Source organism: Girardinichthys multiradiatus, chromosome 23 (assembly GCF_021462225.1).
Source record: "Girardinichthys multiradiatus isolate DD_20200921_A chromosome 23, DD_fGirMul_XY1, whole genome shotgun sequence".
NCBI classification, from domain to species: Eukaryota; Metazoa; Chordata; class Actinopteri; order Cyprinodontiformes; family Goodeidae; genus Girardinichthys; species Girardinichthys multiradiatus.
The window spans coordinates 23,928,168-23,951,808 of record NC_061815.1 but is presented as its reverse complement, the minus strand read 5'-3'; the positions used below and the strand labels follow the sequence as shown (position 1 = coordinate 23,951,808).

Below are 23,641 nucleotides of genomic sequence, written 5' to 3'. Positions count from 1 at the left end.
AATAAATAATAAAATGTTTTTTGTTCTGCATGATGCTGTTTGTTCTCTGACAAACCCGTGAGGCCTTCAAGGAAAACTTACATTTATACTGAGATTTAATGAACTCACAACACTAATTAAATGACTTCTGAAGGACACATGGGGTTTTCTTTAGAAGTGTTGGCTAAAAATAGGCTCCACGCATTCCACATTTTTCAGGTTTTTACTTGCAAAAAAAAAAAAAAAGAAAACTCTGTGATTTTTTTCTTTCCACGTCACAATTATGCATTGGTTTGGTCACATAAAATCCCAAAAAAGACATAATATGACAAAAAGGGAAAAGGTTCAAGAACAAGGAATACTTGTGCAAGTCATTCTTGGACTCAAACTCTACTTTATTCACTACTTATATGTGTGAGCTAAACTCATATAGCAGAATGGTCTAGTATTTATCTCGGGTTAATGACTATAGTCCTCTTGGCACCATTACAAATCAACAATAAAACAATAAGAGCTGCACACCAAGGCAGCGTCGTTAAACGCTCCTCTCTTCCAAATCCTGCAGGGTTTCTCCCCCTGCAGAGCTTTAAGTTACAGACGGTCATTTCTGAGACGGAAATAGAGAGAGACAGGTAGGTTCCATTCACTGCTGCCGTAAATTCAGTCTCTGTTTGCTGTTTGACCAAAAGTCATGGACCAACTAACCAGTGAACAAACGTGCAGCGTTCATTCCTGCCATCTGCTGCTGCTGCTGCCGGATCGTCGCGAAATCTGCCCAGAAATCAGCACATCTGATGAGTTAATTTAGCAGACCGACTGCAGGGGTAAGAGTTATGGTATGCATAGAAAAACTATCGGATATAGCACAGGAACGCGTATAAATTAGGGTTAAATCTGCTGAGAAATTGTTTCAAGCAGACAAAAAAAAAAAAAAAAGGATTCCTGTAATTTCAATACCTACCGTTGCAGCATAACAAGCTCTTATTATAACTCAAGACATTTACAGTTGTCTATATTTGTTTTTATTTCTGCAAGTCACTGTTAGTGGCTTCCTCCAGTTATGACGTGAACAAGTCAGCTGTCTGGGTAGCAGCAAAATAATAATTAACAGGCTGTCGCTGATAGGAAATCAGAATCGCCCTAAAGAAGTCTGCAGATTATGTAGGATCTTCTTTTATCTAACCAAGAAATGGATTTCAGCCCAGATTCAAGGGACTTGTAGTCCGTTCACCACAGAGCAGAGCAGAATTCATGTCAGACAAATGTTTTAATCATAGTTCCTATTCATAATTCATTTTTTGTACATGTGTGTTGGCTCCTCCTCTTCTCATGGAATACGTAATCAAATGTACCATTACACCTAAAGGTCAAAGAGTGTTGTTTTCTTTCTATTGTTTTTATTTAAGAATGTGTGATGTTGTGTTTATTTAGGATCATCCAGATGTGCCTAATATGTTTAATTATTATTATTAGTAGTAGTAGTAATAGTAGTAGTAGTATCATTAATATTACTTAACTTTTACTTTATTGAGAACTATGGATGGAAATTAACCTGTATGGGTAATCTCCCAAATTTACATGAAAGACTGTGGTTTCCCTATAAAATAATGAGTTTTTCTTCTTAAATGGATAAAAAGAAAATTTCGATATCTCCCCTGACTCTGCAGAGGACTGGGGGGCGGCTACAAGGAGGGAGTGACTGAAACTTATATTAATGGCACTGCTGTACAGTAACCAGACACTGCAGTTCTATTTAAAGTTGTTCTGATAAGGGAAGGTTGGCTCTGTGTTCATTCAAATAAGAATTGTTTATTCATCATCTTGGTAATTTTCAATCATGTGTTATAACTTCACTTTCTGTCTATGTTTACATTGAAAAGACAAATGTGTTGTCAGTGAGTCCCATCCTGGGCGAGCTCCTCCTTGCACCCCTCATGTGCAATACAGCATTTGATTCTAAATGATTCACATTTCGAATGAGAACTGAATAAAATCTGCTCGACTTGCTTAAAAGAGGAATATAGCTTTTTTAATTCAATGCCAAATAGGAATCCTGAATCAGATACCAACTTTATGGCTTGCTCACACTGTACACAACACTGGAGGTGATCATTCCCCATTGATTGAGGATGCACATAAAGAATAGAAAACTTTTCAGGGCACTAATGACAGAGAATCCGTTTTTTAACTCTTGTGTAACTTCCTGACATTATTGCACCCACAGTGGCAAGTCATAACACCCATGACGCATGGGTGTTATGACTTGCACTCATGGCAACCACTGGTTGCTGCACCACTCTTTCAGCAACCTAATGACCCTTCAACACTGTGTGATGCTGTACGATACAGGCTTGTCACATTGAGCATAGAGTCAACCTTCAGTCTTTTGTGGTCAGACCCTGTGTTCTGGGTTCAAAATGGCCTCGGGGCAAGGAGACATTCCAGGTATTTAGAAGCAACACATCAACTTTAATATAAACTGGAATTTGTATCTATTTATGCTGAGCGTTGTTTGCTGCCATTTTTCAGCACTTGAGTCTGGCATGTCTGGCCTCTGTGCTGCCTTATCATCTCCCACTGGAATAGCTTGCCACAACATCAGCTACGATGAGCACATGGATACCCCGATGCATCACCCCCCTGCAGACATGACAGTCAACATCTTCTGGAAAGATCCCATCATCCCTCGGCACAGGTTCAGGAACACAGCCGAGGTACCACATGTTTGTTTATACCTTTTCAACCCACAAAGTGTTCAGCTGTTTACACAATGTTCTTTGTCCAGGCTTATGTCAAACTGGTTGTGCGTACTTGAACACCCTTCCTTGCTCTGTTTTCGTGAATGGAATTAGTTTGTAATTTAGCTTTTTAACTATAAACCTGTGTTACTAGGTAAGTGAAAATGGTGGGAAGATAACAACATGTGAAGCATCAGAATCACCCAGGTCCCCATTGCCTGTGAAAGCCAAAGCCACCACACTGATGAGTACCCTTATGTCACGTAAGTCAACTTACTGTATTTAAAAAATTACTCGTTTATTTGTTTAGCTATGAAGAATTTCCAAATGCATGCTTTCCCTCAATGTCGCAGAAATTTCTAAGCAGTCTTATGAGTATGATGCAACAACAGAGGATATATAATTGTCTAAATTGTTCTTTGTGGTTCCAACTACACACAGGAAAATCTCAGGAAAACATGCAGAAGTTTGAGCACCAGGCCGGACTGGCTGAGGCTGTTTATTCCCCCCACAAGGGTCTCACTACTGAGGACAACCACTTTTACCGACTAGCTGATGGCAAACTGCCAGTAAGTTTGAACAAATGTGACGTAGCAGCATTTGTCCCTAAACAGCACCATAATTTAAAAAAGCAAAAATAACTTCATAAAGTAATGTTTTTACATCAGGTTGTATGGCAAGTTTGTCAAATCTTATGCAAAATAAACCCCTACATCTCTTTACTTTACACCAAGCTCTGGCCTAAATCAAGGTTGCAAAAGCATGCATAACCCTTGAGCTTTTCCACATTTTATTCATGTTACAACCACAGATTTTATTTTTTTTTTTATGAGTTTTTTATTTAGAACAACACAAATTAGAGTAGGGATGCCCAAGTCCAGGCTTTAGAGTTACTATCCTGCAACTTTTCAATTCAATTCAAAAATACTTTATTAATCCCAAAGGGAAATTAAATGTTGTTATAGCTCATATTATGAAGGTTTCCTCAAAGAGCCGTTGTAGATGCTTTTGGGTGTATCCCTGCTCCAACACACCTGAATTACAAGTTGAAAGTAAGTAGCTCTTGAGGACTGGACTTTGGCTCCCCTGAACTAGAGGATAAATGTGAATTAAAAGGATAAAAATATATGGTTTTCAGTTCTTTTCAGAATACAAATCTGAAAAGTGTGGCACACCAACATGCACACCACCCACATAGGGAAACATGGTGGCGGAGGCGTTTCTTGAGCAGGGACAGCGAAGCTAAACGGAGTTAATGGGAAGATGGGTAATCCTGATTGAAATCCTATTCAAGAGAGCAAAAGACTGGGTTGGAGGTTTATCTCCTCCTTCTGCTTCACAATTATGTCGTATTTTTAGTTGGTCTATAATGTAAAACCCCAATAAAATACATTTACGTTTGTGGTTGCAACATGAAAAAAAATTGGAAAAGTTCAAAGGGTATGAACACTTTTGCTAATTGCCGAGCTTAAGGGACCTTACAACGTTTAACTAATGAAGCATGCTGAGGATAAACTGATGTTATAAACCTACATGCGAGCAGACATTTCATTTCAAACTGGTACAAGTTTTACCAAACTTTGAGCTTTAATGTTTGGAGGATTAGTAGATCCTTAAAAATTGAGGAAATAACAGTTGACATTTACAGAGCACCTGTTAATTTGTGGACAAAGGTTGTAATTGATTTTCTGCATAGAATCGTCCTGTTTACAGACCTAATTGTAACTACTCTATGCTTCCGTCTTATCAGCTGTCAAATGACTTGTTCCAGATCCACCCTCTTTATTAATGTTGGAGTTATTGCTAAACACACAAGATACAGAAATGCTGCCTGTTCTGCGTCAGCAATTACGCTCAGCCTCTTCAAATATATTCTATTATTGCGAAATTATATATAAAACTCAGAAATAATATCCTTGGTGCAGTGAAAGTGAGCAAAACAGCGAACAACATCTTGATAAACAAATTACGCAACGGGTTTTGTGCTATCAGTGCTGTTGCTAGGCGACACCATTCACATGAGGCGAGGGCTACTGGTTCATCGAAGCGGACCAATCAGCGAGCTCCTCCCAAAACAAGGCCGACATCAGTGAAAAAATAGTCACTGTCGTATTTTTAAGAAATACTACACAAAAACAAGCAATTATGGACAAAATAAGGAGAGCTATCAAACTGAGGCACCAACGAAAACTTATCATAAAAAGGTCGGTCCTGTTTTTGTTTTACTTTATTTATAGAATCCTATGTTTTTAAAAATAAGGCCATAAGTATAGCAAACTGGTGAGCTACGTAGCAGTGGTAATGCTAAAGCTAACGACATATATCAGGCTATCGTCACCAGGCGGCTTTCTAAATTATGTGGTTAAACTACATTAAAGCACAAGATCGAGACAGACGGATATTTGTTGGATAGGTAATACAGTTTTGTAACAAAAGCTAACAGTCCGTGGATTGCTCATGTGATCGCCTAGCAGTAGTTAGCATACTACAGCCTAACCGAGGGCCAAATGTTCTAGAAACGGCTTTTAAATCAGATTAACATTCTAAGCAATGTTTTTATCAAAACCAAAAACCAAGTCGGATTGTTTATCAATTGATAATTTTTAAAATGAAGACATATTTGGATATGTAGTCTTCTGTTTGACGTTTACTCTTCAAATAATGTTTTTTGGTGATCAATAATGCTCCATTTTGTTCATACCACATGCTGTGTTTATAAACTTAATTAAACTGAATTTGTTTAGGTCAAATGCGTGTTATGTTACTGGGTTAAGATAAGAGTGTGCCTGCATGTTATTTGTATTTCTTTCCTCCCAATTTCAGCTGTGTAAATCTTACGCAAATTGAAAATAAATTCAATTCAATTCAAAAATACTTTATTAATCCCAAAGGGAAATTAAATGTTGTTGTAGCTCATATTATGTAGGTTTCCTCAAAGAGCCGTTGTAGATGCTGATGGTTGTGGGCAGGAAGGATCTCCTGTAGCGCTCCATCTTACAGCAGATCTGAAGAAGCCTCTGACTGAAGACACTGTTGTTGTAGGACAGTCTCATGAAGAGGATGCTCAGGGTTCTCCATAATGTTCTTCATTTTATGAAGAATCCTTCTTTCCACAATGATCTCCAAAGGTTCCAGAGGAGTCCCCAGAACAGAGCCAGCCTTTTTTATCAACTTGTTGAGCTTTTTTAAGTCCCTGGCGCTGATGCTGCTTCCCCAGCAGATGATGGTAGAAGAGATCACACTTTCCACAACAGACATATAGAAGATATGCAGCATCTTGCTGCAAACACCAAAGGACCTAAGCTTCCTCAAGAAGTACAGTCTGCTCTGTCCCTTCTTGTAGATGTCTTCACAGTTGCATCTCCACTCTAGTCTGTTGTCCAGGTGAACACCGAGGTATTTATACTCCTCCACCACCTCCACTTCTTCTCCCATGATAGAAATAGTTTTTGACTTATTCCTGTTTCTCTTAAAATCTACAATCATCTCCTTTGTTTTAGTCACGTTCAAGATGAGATGATTGTTTCCACACCATGCCACAATGCGGTCCACCACCATCCTGTACTCAGCTTCTTGTCCATCTCTGATTCACCCCACAACTGCAGAATCATCCGAGTATTTCTGCAGATGACAGGAGTCTGTCTTGTACTGGAAGTCTGAGGTGTACAGAGTGAAAAGGAATGGTGAGAGTACAGTCCTCTGTGGTGCTCCTGTGCTGCTGACTACCTGGTTAGACTCACAACCCTTCAGTCTCACAAACTGTGGTCTGTTTGTCAGGTAGTCTTTGGTCCAGGAGATTGTTGAGGCCTCCACCTGAGTCTTCTGGAGTTTCTGACAAAGCAAATCAGGTTGGATTGTATTAAATGCACTGGAGAAATCAAAGAACATGATCCTCACAGTGCTGCTGGCTTTGTCCAGATGACAGTGGGTTTGTTGAAGCAGGTGTATGATGGCATCTTCGATTCCAACTCCACAGCGATAAGCAAACTGAAGGAGGTCCTTCCGGAACCTTCTGGGCCAGGCTAAGGTTGAAGAGGTCCTGCAGAATCCCACAGAGCTGCTCTACACAGGCCTTCAGGACTCTAGGGCTGATATGATCTGGACCTGCAGCCTTATTCCGATTCAGTCTCTCCAGTTGCATCTTCACTTGACTTCTTGAGACACACAGGTGGAAGGGGAGAGCAAAGGAAGCATCAATATCTTCTGATATGGTTGAAGGCAAACATGTAGAAGCAGAAGGGTCTATGGCTGAGGTGGAAGTTAAAAAATTTGAGGTGTTACTGGACAGCTGTGGGTCCTGTGGGTCAAAGGAAGGTGGAATGTCTGTTTGGCTGTGAGCAGGAGAGGAGGATGCGAAGCTTGTTTCTGAACTGAACCTATTGAAGAATGTGTTCAGTTCATTGGCTCTGTCCAGACCTCCATCGGTCTGATCATCCTTCTGCTTGAAGCCTGTGATCTTCTTCAACCCTGACCACACATCTCTGATATTGTTTTGCTGGAGCTTGCTCTCCAGCTTCTTCTTGTACACCTCCTTGCTGTCTCTTATCTTGACTTTAAGTTGCTTCTGTAAACTCCTCAATAATTCTCTGTCTCCCTCTCTGAAGGCTCTTTTTTTCTTGTAAAGCAGGTCCTTCAGGTCACTGGTGATCCAAGGTTTGTTGTTGGGGAAGCATCTCACGGTTCTGGTGGGGATGATGTTATCCACACAGAAGTTTATATAGTCGGTTACACAGTCAGTCATGGCATTGATGTCCTCTCCATGTGGCTGGCACAATGCGTCCCAGTCTGTAGCCTCAAAGCAACCTTGCAGAGCTTCTTCAGCTTCCTGTGACCATTTTCTCACAGTCCTCTTTATTACAGGTTGCCTCTGAACAAGGGGCTTATATTTCGAGCAGGGAAAAATAAGATTGTGATCTGATTTGCCTATAGGTCTTGCTGTAGAGATGTATGAGTCCTTCACATTTGCATAAAACAAATCCAATGTTTTGTTTTCTCTGGTAGAGCAGCTGACAAATTGTTGAAACGTTGGAAGTGTAGCAGAGAGTGAAGCATGGTTAAAATCACCAGAAATTGCCACAAAAGCATTGGGGTTTTGTGTCTGTAGCTTAGCAACAACTGAGCTGATGGCATCACATGCAGTGTCAGCAACAGCGGAAGGTGGAACATAAACTGTTGCCAAAATAACACTGGTGAACTCTCTGGGTAAATAATATGGACGAAAACTTACTGCCCACAGTTCAATATCTGGACTGCAGAGATGACACTTCACAGTAACATGTCCTGGATTACACCATCTGTTGTTCACAAGTACTGCCAGTCCACCTCCTTTACATTTACCGCTCCTCATTAAATCTCTGTCTGCTCGTATGGTTAAAACGCCCGCCAGAGAGACACTGGAGTCGGGGATATGATCCTGCAGCCATGTCTTAGTAAAACACATGATACTGCATGCCCGGTACTCTGGCTGGGTCCTTTGTAGGGCTTGGAGTTCATCCAACTTGTTTCCCATCGATCTCACATTGCCCATCATAATCGACGGAAGAGATGGTTTGAACTTCCTCCTTCTCTCTCTTCTCTTAGCTCCTGCTCTGCATCTACGGCGTCTCCTTTTCAACTCATCAGGGATTAGGGGTTGTAGTTGAAGTATTATTTGAGCTTTTGAGATATTAATCAGCTGCTCCCGGTTGTAAGAAACAACCCTGTTGCCATGGCAATGCATCATAACAAATGTCCAAAAATATTAAGTATTAAGAAAAATCCTCCAAGCTGCACAGCATCCGACACCGGAGTGGACAGTCATCCAAAAAAAAAAATCAACTGTATCCACCACAAGAGGAATAGTTCCCAAAAAAGAATAAATCAGAATCAAAAGTAACAGAGCTACTCCAACCTGCTACTCCAACCTGAGCGGCGCAATTCTAGAATCTCTAAATACATCTAATATATAATAAATAATAAATCTAAACAATCTATGACGAAATAAAACATGACTTTTTTATGGTGTTGCGTAGCTTAAATTAGCCACCTAAGCGTTTACATTACCTATAATTAAACTAGTTCGCAACCAATTTATGTCCTTACAATTTTGTCCCAAATAAAGCATTATACCATTATATCCAAGTGGATATAATTGTGGGTATATTCTAGAAATTGACTTCAAGTCATTGCTTGTCAAAGCGGGTACGAAACATTCCCCTGGCTCCCACAGACTGACGCATAGTTGGTAAAAACATCTCTTGGCTCCTTTTTGTACCAAGGAAAAGTCATATCCAAAACCACATAGTTGCCAAATAATGAAGAAGCAAAATTCATACCAGTTGCATCTTAATTTTCTGTTGGGAATAAATCTTTATCATTTTAGGCCAAGTAAATACTCTTTCACAATAATAGTTTGCCAGATGTTAATGAGCGAAATATTTTGAGAAGCGTCCATTTGTTTTAAGCAAATTTAGCAGGGTACTAGGGATGCACGATACATCTGCATTGACATTGGTATCGGCTGATATACGAGATATAAACTTTACATATTTTCCAGCTACGGTTTGTAATTGACAGATTTTCCCATGATCTTAACCGATTCGTGATCAGCAGGTAAAATACTGGGAAAAATATCGCCTTTCATATTCATTAAACACATTAAAACTATGAATTCCTGCACTTAGCATGTACTCTGATGCAATTTGAGTTGAATAAAAATCAGATAAATGTTTTCAACATTTGCTTTGATTCATAATTGGGGATAATCTTATTTTCTGACACTTCCTGTTGGATTCAAAAGAACTTCCTCTATCAAAGTACCTGCTGCACATTGTTTTCTATTTATTTGTTACAGTCCTTAGGGAGAAAATCCTTATGTGTGCGTCTCCAGTTAAAATATTAAAATGAATATTTACCAGCAAAAATAAAACAATTATCATTATTAGTGACAGGAAACCAAATGGTGAGGATTGAGTCTCTAAATAGTGTTTTTTTTTGTTTTTTTTATTAAAATGTGCAACATTTCAGAAAAACTAAAAGTAGTTTAATCTGAAATATTTAAAGTGTTTGAATTGTTTTTCTTCCCATGTCAGTTGTGTCTTCTTTACCCCCACGCCTGACGCCACAACAGATGAACTGTGATGCACGTTATTATTAGATTTGACCTGAGTGGCCAGTAAAACACCTCCAGCCTTCTGCATTGTGTACCCAGTGATGTTTGCTATTAAAATGACATCGGTGCTCTGCCTCCATCTAACTTGTTGACATGCTGACACCAAACTTGTCAAACATTTATCATGTTCACATTTACAATGAACAACCAGCAGAAGATTTAATTGACTGGGTTTTTTTTTACATATATATATATGTTTGTTGTTTTTTTTTTTCTTCCGAGTAGAAGCTGAGGATGCCAAGCGGGGACTTCAAGGAGGACAGGCTTTCAACATCTGCACAATCGACCCCAAGTTGCACCCCTCCAGTCACTCCCTCTGTTACCCCTAGTGTTACTCCCCTCTCATCACCAGCTGCTAATCGCAGGTGAGATTTGTTTCATAAACATTTGCCTTATTTTTACAGTTAAACATGACAGATTTAAGCTTAATGCTAAAATGGTCAATAACATTTTGACTATGGCAACTGTACTGTTTTACTGTTGGATCACATCTCACTTCTGTGCTCTTTGGGGATCCAGGAACTGGTTCCAGCTGAGTTCAAACCCTTATCTTGCTGCTCCAGAGCCCAACAGACCCAACCCTATCACAGACATGGGTGGAAATGAGGGAGGAGGAGGAGGATTAGATAAGTGGAACTTCTTTGGAACCCGGTCTGTGGTACACAAATCCCCCACGGATCCAGGCTCTGAAACCAGCACAGGTGAGAGATTTATTATTTCCCGCTCTAGAATAGTGTTTCAACATGTTGGGGTGTCATGGTGCAACTATAACAAAACCACAATCTGCAACTGTGAAGCCAGATTCATGTAACCTTATTCAGACTTATGTTAAATGACAAATGTTTTGAGGAATTTCCACACAGTGACTGATGTCATACAAACACTCAGACTCTGTGATGGAGAGTGGTTTATGTGTCTTGTTTAAGCACCTGAAACAACACAAACGTGTGACTTTACAGTCGGTGCTGGTTGTTTCACTTCTTCATCCTTTGTACTTTTGCAGTTTTTGGTCTCCTACACGACGTTTTCAGATATTACGTACCAATGTTTTTATTTACACTTTGACAACAAATGATTCAGAGTAACTGACTATGATCCACTGCACTGAAACTTGGTTCTGTGACTCTTTTTTTACTTTGCTTTACTTTCTTTTAGAAGAAACACAAGGTGATGGTTTTATTGTGAAGTCTTGAAAATGTTTTTGATAAAGTACCACCACTTACATTTTCAGTTTTTTAATCACATTCCTTTAAGAAATATGATTTAAATTGTTTGTAAGTATATTTTGTTTATTTAAAAGTGATGTTTTTTGATAATCGCTGTTTATACCATGTTGCCATAATATATCTATTACAACTGTGAATGAAATCAGTCAACCTGCCTAAAATGGGATCATTTCCATATCCAATGTAAAGACAGTTACACATTTTTTGCTGTTTTTGAAGATTTCTTTGACAACATTATCTCCATAAATTCATCAAAAACACTTACCTATCCAGGGAAATAAACTGATAAAAAGTGATTTAAGTACATGGATATAAAATTGTTTGTTTACTAGCACAAAATGGGCCAAAAGAGTAACACTTAGATAAAAAAGCTAGACTAGAGTATGAATTGGTACTGATCTGAAGCAGATACTGGGTTGTGTCACATCACTGTATAAAGCTGTAAATAACTGGTTTCCAGCAGCAACAATTTTTTAATAACTCTTTAGCTCTTTCTTGTAAACTGGAAAATTCTGTTTCTTAATGACGACCTACCACACTCTTTCAGGCTTCTCACTGCAGTCCTACTTCGGTCTGCAGAAGTCCTCTACGATGGATGGCACCAACACACAGATCAACCTAAAAGTGGAGGACCCTGCCAACTTCATACCTCCCAAGATTGAAATCTCAGACACTGAGCGTAAGCTGGTTTATCCACGACCACACAAGCTGAAACCCCGGGACATGAATGTTTTAACACCTTCGGGTTTTTGAACCCAGACCAGATCTCCATTTCCCTTTTGCCCTCTACATGGAAAAAATTACTTTTCTGTCTTCTTCTGCCTCCTCTGCTTCACTGCAAATTCCCAGAGGCTGAGAGGAATGAGGACCACCTTACAGTATTGGCTCATCAGCCCTGCAATGTTACATCTCCCAGCACACCTTTTCATATTTCTGCTTCCTTAATCTACCCACTCATCAGGCCATTTAAATAATAATAAAAAACTAAATAAGCAATTTCATCAGTGACCTTTAAAATGCTGTGTTTTATTGATGTGTCATTTAGTGGGTGCATTGGAATGAACTGTCCTGATCCAATTATTTGCAGTGGTTTGAGATTGGAAGTTAAACATCTTGTCTGATCTTTGCAGAAGTTAGTCACTTTAAAACCGAACCCCCATTTTAATTTACTCAGATGCCTGTATTGTAATTTTTTTGTTGTAATTTTGAATAAGCTCATAGCTTTACTGTTGTGTAGTGCTTCTTTCTCTCTGTCAGCATGGTGTATGACTGACAATGTGCCTAAACTTGCAGCGTGCTTACGTTTGGCATAAAAGTGGAGTCTTTGTTTTTTATTATTTGAAAGAGTGTTTTATGGTACTCTGAAATACGACTTGTGAATTGATTTTTATGTTTTAATTCCTTTATTTTCACATTGTCCTGCTTTAAATCATGTTTATTTTAAGGTGGTTGGTAGTAGTAATATTTTTGGATTAATGGCACAATAACAAGCTACTGCAATGCTAGAAAACAAGCTAAAAATAACATTAGCATTGAATTGGTGCGTTTCCTTTAAGTTTTTTTTATTTGTGTTTGTGTATCCTAGAAATCAGCTGGATTGATGGAAAGTTAAACTCTGCCAAATTATTGCACAAGGGAGCAGATCGCCTACTGGCATCTGAATAATAAATCATTCATAACAAAGATGGACTTAAGGTGTAATCTTTCACATAAAAACTTGCACACATTAATGTACAGTATCAATGAATGTTTTGTTATCCATAGGTGCATCTCAATAAGTTAATTCAGTTTGAAACTCCGATTAAGTGCATATTTTTCAAATACAACTCAGAAAATTAGAATATTAAGACCAAATTAAAACTAATACGGAAAAGTATGCATGTCCAGTACGATACTGTATATACACTCATTACTTGTCAGGGTCAGCGCTCCTTTTGCAGGAATCACTACATCAATACAGGTCCTTCTCAAAATATTAGCATATTGTGATAAAGTTCATTATTTTCCATAATGTCATGATGAAAATTTAACATTCATATATTTTAGATTCATTGCACACTAACTGAAATATTTCAGGTCTTTTATTGTCTTAATACGGATGATTGTGGCATACAGCTTATGAAAACCCAAAATTCCTATCTCACAAAATTAGCATATCATTAAAAGGGTCTCTAAACGAGCTATGAACCTAATCATCTGAATCAACGAGTTAACTCTAAACACCTGCAAAAGATTCCTGAGGCCTTTAAAACTCCCAGCCTGGTTCATCACTCAAAACCCCAATCATGGGTAAGACTGCCGACCTGACTGCTGTCCAGAAGGCCACTATTGACACCCTCAAGCAAGAGGGTAAGACACAGAAAGACATTTCTGAACGAATAGGCTGTTCCCAGAGTGCTGTATCAAGGCACCTCAGTGGGAAGTCTGTGGGAAGGAAAAAGTGTGGCAGAAAACGCTGCACAACGAGAAGAGGTGACCGGACCTTGGGGGACCTGTGGAAGCAGTGGACTGAGTCTGGAGTAGAAACATCCAGAGCCACCGTGCACAGGCGTGTGCAGGAAATGGGCTACAGGTGCCACATTCCCCAGGTCAAGCCACTTTTGAACCAGAAACAGCGGCAGAAGCGCCTGACCTGGGCTACAGAGAAGCAGCACTGGACTGTTGCTCAGTGGTCCAAAGTACTTTTTTCGGATGAAAGCAAATTCTGCATGTCATTTGGAAATCAAGGTGCCAGAATCTGGAGGAAGACTGGGGAGAAGGAAATGCCAAAATGCCAGAAGTCCAGTGTCAAGTACCCACAGTCAGTGATGGTCTGGGGTGCCGTGTCAGCTGCTGGTGTTGGTCCACTGTGTTTTATCAAGGGCAGGGTCAATGCAGCTAGCTATCAGGAGATTTTGGAGCACTTCATGCTTCCATCTGCTGAAAAGCTTTATGGAGATGAAGATTTCATTTTTCAGCACGACCTGGCACCTGCTCACAGTGCCAAAACCACTGGTAAATGGTTTACTGACCATGGTATCACTGTGCTCAATTGGCCTGCCAACTCTCCTGACCTGAACCCCATAGAGAATCTGTGGGATATTGTGAAGAGAACGTTGAGAGACTCAAGACCCAACACTCTGGATGAGCTAAAGGCCGCTATCGAAGCATCCTGGGCCTCCATAAGACCTCAGCAGTGCCACAGGCTGATTGCCTCCATGCCACGCAGCATTGAAGCAGTCATTTCTGCAAAAGGATTCCCGACCAAGTATTGAGTGCATAACTGTACATGATTATTTGAAGGTTGACGTTTTTTGTATTAAAAACACTTTTCTTTTATTGGTCGGATAAAATATGCTAATTTTGTGAGATATAAATTTTGGGTTTTCATGAGCTGTATGCCAAAATCATCCATATTAAGACAATAAAAGACCTGAAATATTTCAGTTAGTGTGTAATGAATCTAAAATATATGAATGTTAAATTTTCATCATGACATTATGGAAAATAATGAACTTTATCACAATATGCTAATATTTTGAGAAGGACCTGTACAAGGTGGCATGGAGGAGATCAGCGTATAGCTCTGCTGCAGTGTCAACGAAGCCTGGATTGCTTTAATAGCAGCCTTCAGCTTGTCTGAAGTGTTGACTCTGCTGTCTCCCATCTTCCTGACAATAGTCCATAGATCTTATTTGGCTTTTATGTTAGGCCAGTTTGCTGGCCAGTCAAACACAGTAATGCTATGGTCAATAAAGCAGGTAGTGGTCCTTTTCAAAACAATTTCTGCCTGAAATTACATGCCTGAAATAAACCAAGAATAGCTCCACAGTTAAAAGGTCTACATGCAAACCTTTGGTACCTGTGTAAAGGTCAGACATAAAATAATATTTTTTTAAGTAGAAGCACTATTGCAGCTGTTACTATGTCTGATCTATGTGTGATCAAACAAAAAACCAATTAAACACCACACACACCTCACATGGTCAGGCTTAACAGGTTAAGATACTCTGTGAACCACTGTTAGAAATAGCCTTTTGCGACTTACCATCATTGTGGAGGGTGTCAATGACTGTTGGACAACTGTCAAGACAGCAGTCTTCCCCAAAATTGTGTTAGTGACAACATAACATTTCTGTATTAAAAATCATTTTTATTGTTTTTATTTAGCAGTAAAATCCTGAAACAAAGAAACGGAATTTGGCGTTTTCATTAGCCATAAGTCATAATTATCAACTTTGGTAGAAATAAATGGTTGAAATATACCTTTTAGTTTAAAAATTAATCTATATAATACTTGAGCTTTACTTTTTGACTTGAATTTTTGGAATAAAGTAACCTTTTGATTATAGTTGTATTTATTGAGATGCACATCTACACTAAATGGAAGGATTTTTTTAGGATGTAGTGTAAATCAAATGAATGCAAAATAAGTGGTATTGCTCTGTTGATATATTAATAAATATTTTACAGATATAGACCTGTGTTTGGGAAACTTGAATGTGGCCTTACACATAACGGTTCTATTCATATTTGTTTATTATAACCAGTGCAGCAACATTTGTCACCCTTTGCCTGTACAGAAACCACAAAGACAAAATCCTGTTAAAAATGTTCAGAGGTACTGCTTTTGGCCAGAAGATGGCACAATATGTTGAAAATGAGAGCTCCAAAAGGTTATCTCTTGATGTTTTCTACTAATGGATTTAGAATATTAGGTTTATTGATGATGCACTCAGGCTGTTGGAATAAGGAAGCAGGGAAATCACAACATAAACAAGACCCAGCTACAACCCATCTTTAATATTTTTACTGAGGGAAGGAAGATCTCCTGATACATGGCCCAATCCATCCTCCCCTCGTTACGGTGCAGTCGTCCTGTCCCCTTTGCAGAAAAAAATTCCCAAAGCATGACGCTTTCATTCCCATGTTTCATGGTTGGGCTGGTGTTCTTGGGATTGTACACATCCTTCTTCCTTCAAACACGGCAGGTGGAGTTTATACCAAAAAGTTCTATTTTGGTCTCATCTGATCCCATGACCTTCTGCCATACCTCCTCTGGATCATCCAGATGGTTATAGCCAAACCTGAGGTGAGCCTGGACATGTGCTGGCTTGAGCAGGGGGATCTTCCATGCGCTGTTGGATTTTACGTCATGACGGCGTGGTGCGTTGCCAGTGGTAACCTTTGAGACTGTGGTCCCAGTTTTCCTCAGGTCATTGTCTAGGTCCTGCTGTGTAGTTCTCAGCTGATCCCTCACTTTACTCATAATCATTGATACTCCCTGAGGTGAAATCTTGCATGGAGCCCCAGACCAAGGGAGATTGACTGCCATCTTGAATTTCTTCTGTTTTCTTATAATTGCGCCAACAGTTGTTGCCTTCTCACCAAGCTGCTTGGCTATTGTTCTGTAGCCCATCCCAACCTTGTGTACGTCTACAATTGTGTCCCTGGTGTCCTCAGAGGCCCTCTGGTCTTGCTCATGGTGGAGAGGTTGGAGTCTGATTATCTGACTGTGTGGACAGGTGTGTTTTAGATGGGTAACAAGTTCAAACAGTTGTGATTAATACAGGTAATGAGTGGAGGATAGGAGGGCTTCTTAAAGATAAACTAAGATAAACTTCTTACTGGTTGTTAGGTGATCAAATGCAATTAAATGCAGGTTAATTATTCAAATATCACACAATGTGATTTTCTGGAATTCTTTTTATTGTCTCTTACATTTAAGTGTACCTATGACATCTCTCCATTTTTTATAAGTGGGAAAACTTGCAAACTCGGAAGTGGATCAAATATTTATTTGCCCCACTGTCAGACTGGTTTTTAGTCACCACTGCTCTGCAAGCTTTTACATTCCTACCTGCCCAACAGAAAATCATACTCACCGCTTTTCAATTGTGTAATCGTGCGCTATGAGTTCAAGAATCAGGAAAGCCATGATAAAATCAGACATTGGTGATTACCTAATGACTAATTTCTCTTTTATTCTATTTTTATGTTATGAGGGAACAAAACGCGGAAAACCTTTTAGAAAATCTGTTGCACCCTGTTGCTCATTTATATTCACAAATTCGGCTTTTCCGGCTCAATAACTCATCAGCGGAACATTGCCTCTAGAAAACCAACACCTCTCTGCAACCACAGCAAGGCAGACAATGAGCTACAATCGTATTTTCTTCAAAACGAGCCTAACACCACGCTGGGAGACTTGCATTGGCCTCTATACAGAGGCACCGTCTGCAAATTGCAACACCAGAAAAATGTGATGGAGAAATATTCAATAAAGTTGCCAAGGAGAGGTGTATTGTCTTTAAAATCATTGTATGTGTATGTGATCTCACGTTTTTCATACTACATTTCTTAGATTGGAAATGAATACTTAAAAGAAATTGGAATTTCCCAAAGACTATAGCCTAAATAGCCAAATATTCAGTAAAATATGCATAAAATGGTCAATAACTTCACTATAGCAAGAAAGTGCTTAAAAAATGTACTTAAATAGTTTTTTTTGGTCATTTTGTTACCATTAAAATAAGTGTAAAATGGTCAATAACTTCAATATAGCATGTTGTAGTGCCATCAAACTCATAGCACGCATAGATCACCTCATCTTGAATCTTTTGAATAAACATAACATTGCCTTTATTGATGCAGACATGCTTATACTCATAATAACTGTATTACAACCAAATAATATTAAACTTTTCCTTTGCTGTTTACAGTGTGTCACAACCTGAGATCGGACACCGTTACATGAGCGCACAAAAAAGTCTTACATACAAGTTTTCTTGCATTATGAGGGAGACTGCAGTGGGAATTGCCTGCAGGCTCCACATCACTCCAACTTGCTCACTGACAAAAGAAGAATTTAACTGGAATGACATATTTTAGTTCAAGTTAGTATTTTCAATGAAACTATGATTTTATGTATAGTAGCCTCATAATACATTAATAAATAAATTAACAATGTGTTATTTGTTATATTTTGAGGAGCAAACAAGCAGTAACAGATATGAGAAGTCCCATTACAGTCCAGTTTTAAATGACCAAATTATATTTTAGGTTTATTTTAGACATTATTTTACATTTTAAATGTTCTTGTGGTTTTCATTTCGATTCTAAGTGATAATTTTTTAGTAGCTTAATATTTGGTGTATCCGAATATATTGAGAGCTTTCCAATTCCTCAATATTAAGTACAATGTTTTATACATTTTCTTCATGACTTGTAACTATAATTTTACTATAACTGTAAAACACTGTTTCTTGGATAGATTTCAAAGTTGAGTTAACGTTGATTTCACAAGTACTATGGTGTATTAATTCATACAATGTGTTTATATAACATTGTTGCCTTTTTTGTTACTGTTTGAATATGATTGTTGTTCAGTGATATGCACCTTGTTCAGACAGTATCTCCATGCCCTTTCAAATCAGATTTTTTGTGGTCGATCCTCTGCAAGGGTAAAATGAGGCTGTGGACTCCATGAAGGCTGGCTAAAGATTTCAGTATTGTTTTTCAGTATTTTTAAAAACTGACATTTTACACCAGCGTTTTTTACAGCAGAACAATACAAACCTTGGTAAGTCAAAATAAATTATGCTTGATTCCCGTAGACAGTACTTCAAGATGCGCTGGAATAGACTTGGCAAAGCAGACAGGGTTAACATCAAGTGACAGCCTGGGATGATAACCCAGGCTGTCACTACACTATAACATGCTACAAAATAGCATGTTGTAGTAATGGCACTACAACATGCTATAGTGAAATTATTGACCTTTTTATACTTTAATTTTATACTTTTTATTTTGAGAGTAAAAATATCATACAAAATCTATTTAAGTACATTTTCCTAAAATAATAGTTGTAGTATGATCAAGATGAGGTGTTCTCTGTGTGTTATGAGTTTGATGGCACTACAACATGCTATAGTGAAGTTATTGACCATTTTATGCATGTTTTACTGAATATTTGACTATTTAGGCTATAGTCTTTGGGAAATTCCAATTTTTTTTAAGTATTAATTTCCAATCCATGAAATGTAGTATGAAAAACGTGAGATCACATACACATACAATGATTTTAATGACAATACGCCTCTCCTTGGCGACTTTATTGAATATTTCTATATTATGTTTTTCTGGTGTTGCAATTTGCAGACGGTCCCTCTGCATAGAGGCCAATGCAAGTCTCCCAGCGCGGTGTTAGGCTCGTTTTGAAGAAAATACGATTGTAGCTCATTGTCTGCCTTGCTGTGGTTGCAGAGAGGTGTTGGTTTTCTAGAGGCAATGTTCCGCTGATGAGTTATTGAGCCGGAAAAGCCGAATCTGTGAATATCTTTCTAACTCTACCGAAGTGATTGACTTCTACATGCACATAGAGTAAACGTGTAATAAATAGTACTAAAAATATTTGCTTTCATTTCTATAAATCTCAGACTTCTTAATGTTATGATTTGGGGTTGTTTGGGCTTCTGGTTATGCTTTGGTTTCATGTTTTTCTAGTTAGATTTCTATTTGTTTGTTTCCTTGAAGTTCTGTTTTGCTCCTGTGACGTTGTGTTCTGTCGGTTAATTAACTTTATTCGGTTCACCTGCACCAAGCTAATCAGTCTCCTTGCTCCACCTGGTTCACATTCCATAAATACACACCTGTTCTGTTACTCATCGTGGAAACATTTTCAAATCATGGTCAAGTCTTGCTTTCTGAGTCATGCTCATGTCCTGTTGTTCATGCCAAGCCTGTCTTGCCAGCCTGCCCATGTCCGTTTTTGCTGCCACTGAGCAGCCCACGTCAGGACTCCAGAGCGCTGCTGCAGAGCAGCCCACGCCAGGTCCACAGCCTGACACACCACAGCCTGACACACCACAGCCTGACACATCACAGCATTGACACACCACAGCATTGACACACCACAGCATTGACACACCACAGCCTGGAATGAAGCCTGACCCTAAGTCTGCCTCAACCTCCTTCACATGCCGCGGAGGACATCGTAAGAGGGGCACCTCGGCTCAAGCCACTGACGGTCCTGGCGATGCCTCAGCCCTTGCGCATGCCACTGAGGGTCCGGAGGATGCCTCAGCCACTGCGCACGCCACTGAGGGTCCGGGCGGCGCCTCAGCCCCTGCTTCTTGTCTCAAGGTCTGCCAGGGGTTTTCTGAGAGTCTGGTCCTTGTCCTGGTTCCTGAATCCCCAGATGAAGGGTTCAAGGACCAACCACCCCCGGACCCTGTTCCTGAGGGGTTCAAGGAGCAGCATGTTCTCGTTCTGGTTTCTGAACCCAGAGACGAGGGATTCGAGGAGAAAGCGCCGTCGGACCCTGTTCCTGAGGGGTTCAAGGAACAGTTTGTCTTCGTTCTGGTTTCTGAACCCAGAGATGAGGGTTCACCAGGCGCCGCTTCAGCCTCTGAGGGTTCGCCAGGTCATGTTCCAAAGGAGCCCGTGGGCAGGCTGCCTCCACATCCTGGTCGTGAGCACCTCCTAGGTTTCCTCTGGGGGGTGTTCACGGAACTGAAGCCTGACTCCTGGGCACCGCCTGACTCCAAGCCTGCGTCCAAGCCGGACGCCAGACTCAAGTCTCCGCCGCGGATCAGGAAACGCCGCAGACCTCCAGATACCTCACTTCATGCGTTCCTCTGGCCTCGCTGCCGGCATCCTGATGGCCTGCTCTTTCGGTGCCGGCCTCCACGTCTTTGTTGCCGTTCTCCACACCTTCGCTGGCGACCGCCTGAACGCTGTGCCTGCACGGGACCACTTCCTTCTGGTTATGCTTTGGTTTCATGTTTTTCTAGTTAGATTTCTATTTGTTTGTTTCCTTGAAGTTCTGTTTTGCACCTGTGACGTTGTGTTCTGTCGGTTAATTAACTTTATTCAGTTCACCTGCACCAAGATAATCTGTCTCCTTGCTCCACCTGGTTCACATTCCATAAATACACACCTGTTCTGTTACTCATTGCAGAAACATTTTCAAATCATGGTCAAATCTGGCACTCTGGATCATGCTCATGTCCTGTTGTTCACGCCAAACCTGTCTTGCCATCCAGCCCATGTGTGTTTTTGCCTGTCTTGCGTGTCTGTTTTATTGTTTTGGTCCCTGCCTCCTCCTGTTAGTGAGTTTTTGTTATTAAATATTATTTCACTTACCGTTATGCTGCCTGCTCGTCTGCATTTCAGGGTCCTTCACTACACAAGTCCTAACACTTAAACAAAGAGCAGAAGAATAAAACCCGCAGATTTAATAAAGGAAGAAGTTTTGTTGCAATGTGTCATGTAAGCTGTCATACAGGTTTAATTAGTTTCGTCCTGTCATCAGAGAGACTGATTATAATGTATTAATTAAACTGTCAACAGTTTCAGTAAGAGAGCTGAGTATCATTTATTCTTCTCTCTCCCAGCAAACATCCAGGCTAACTGAGGAATGAGCCAACAAGAAGTATCAGTCAAAACAAGGCTAGATCCATTGACTGTATGCTGTGAATAAGTGCAAAATTAATTAAAATTTAATAAAGGACAAGCTTCTTGTTTACAGATATGGACAAAATTGGATTTATATCAGTACCCCAGCTGTCATTACTTTTTACATCCCCATTTTATCAATAGGACTTCACTGTCTTCTTCTGAAACATTTCGCAGGTTCAGGAATAAAGAGGCAGGGATCTTTATATTCCTTTTTCGGCAATCTTTCTAAATCATCCAGATTCCTGGGTCCTCTTGTATGCTCTTTTCTTCAGCTCACTCCACAGAATTTAGCTCTAATGATGGAGATGGCAAAAGCAGAAGGCTAATTTTGTGAAAAACCTTTCTTTTCTTTTTCACTCCTAAGGACTGTTGACATGTAGATTAGCATCTACAGACCTATATCCAATCTTCCGTTCTTATCTAAAATTCTTGAGAAAATTGTTGCTAATCAAATGTGTGAGCATTTACACTGCAATGACCTGTTTGAAGAGTTTCAGTCAGGTTTCAGAGCTCATCATAGCACTGAAACAGCTCTGCTGAAAGTCACTAATGATATTTTAATGGCCTCAGATAATGGACTTGTGTCTGTACTGGTTCTGTTAGATCTCAATGCTGCATTTGATACAGTCTATCACAATATTCTCTTAGAAAGGCTGGAATATGCTGTAGGGACCAGGAGAACAGCACTAGGATGGTTTAAATCTTATTGGTCTAACAGATTCTAGTTTATTCATGTAAATGAAAAATCATCTTTAAACTCCAGGGTTAATTGTGGAGTACCACAGGGTTCAGTACTTGGGCCAGTTCTCTTTACTATATATATGCTTCCAATAGGTAAAATTATGAGGCAGCATGGGATAAATTTTCATTGTTACGCTGATGATACTCGGCTTTACTTATCCATAAATCCTGATGAGCCCAACTAGTTAGATATACTACAAGACATAAAAACTTGGATGATTTAATTTTTCTAAATTCAGGCAAGACAGAAGTTGTCATCTTTGGACCGGAGTCTTTAAAAAAAAAACTGCTTAGTCAATCACTTAACCTGGATGGCATTAAATTGACCTCTGATAACAAAGTAAAAAACCTTGGTGTTATTTTTGACCAGGACATGTCATTTAAATCCTATATGAAACAGGTTTCTAGGATTTCCTTCTTTCATCTCTGGAACATTGCCAAAATTAGAAATATCCTATCCAGGAGCGACGCTGAAAAACTAGTCCATGCATTTGTTACTTCAAGGCTGGACTATTGTAATTCTTTACTATCAGGATGTCCACAAAATGCAGTTAAAAGCCTTCAGCTGATTCAAAATGCTGCAGCAAGAGTTCTGATGAAAATTGAAAAGATAGATCATATTTCTCCTATTTTAGCTTCCCTTCATTGGCTCCCTGTTAAATCCAGAATAGAATTTAAAATTCTCCTCCTCACATATAAAGCCCTTAATGATCTAGCTCCATCATACGTCAGAGATCTGATTGTTCCATATGTTCCTAACAGAGCACTTCATTCTCAGACTGCAGGTTTACTGGTGGTTCCTATAGTCTCTAGAAGTAGAATGGGAGGCAGATCCTTTAGTTATCAGGCTCCTCTCCTGTGGAACCAGCTCCCAGTTTTAGTCCGTGAGGCAGACACCCTGTCTACTTTTAAGGCTAGGCTTAAAACTTTCCTTTTTGATAAAGCTTATAGTTAGAGTGGCTTAGGTTAATCTGAACTATCTCTGTAGTTATGCTGCTATAGGCTTAGGCTGCTGGAGGACATAATGACCACTTCACTCAACATTCTCACACTACTCTCCAATTTTGCATTATTTGCTGTTATTTCAGTTTTTAACTTTATGTTCGCTCTCTTTTCTGTTCCTAGAAGCTACATCTGACCTGGGTCTGTATCTATCTGTGACACCTTTCTGGAGGGGGGCATCGTCCAAGCTTCTGCTGGCAACAGACTGAGCTTCTACTGTGACTAACTCTATGTGCTTTCTTTCAGACTCTAACCTTGAAAACTGGCTTAGAGTTTATCTGTCTTTTCTTTCTAGATGAAACGACTAAAAGAGCTGCATCCATTAACATTTACTTTTCCTTCCCATAGAAAGTACTCCTGGATCA

At 39.5% G+C, this 23,641-nt stretch overlaps 1 protein-coding gene across 1 annotated transcript; it reads left to right on the top strand.

Moving 5' to 3' along the window:
• The first annotated feature begins 640 nt into the window (after positions 1–640).
• On the top strand, positions 641–12,776 carry LOC124859781 (putative monooxygenase p33MONOX). Its single transcript, XM_047352619.1, has 8 exons — positions 641–803; positions 2,329–2,424; positions 2,509–2,693; positions 2,872–2,980; positions 3,159–3,286; positions 10,093–10,232; positions 10,387–10,568; positions 11,641–12,776. Exons 2-8 carry the CDS (start codon positions 2,397–2,399, stop codon positions 11,844–11,846), a joined length of 978 nt encoding a protein of 325 aa, XP_047208575.1. The 5' UTR covers positions 641–803; positions 2,329–2,396; the 3' UTR covers positions 11,847–12,776.
• The last annotated feature ends 10,865 nt before the right edge of the window (positions 12,777–23,641 follow it).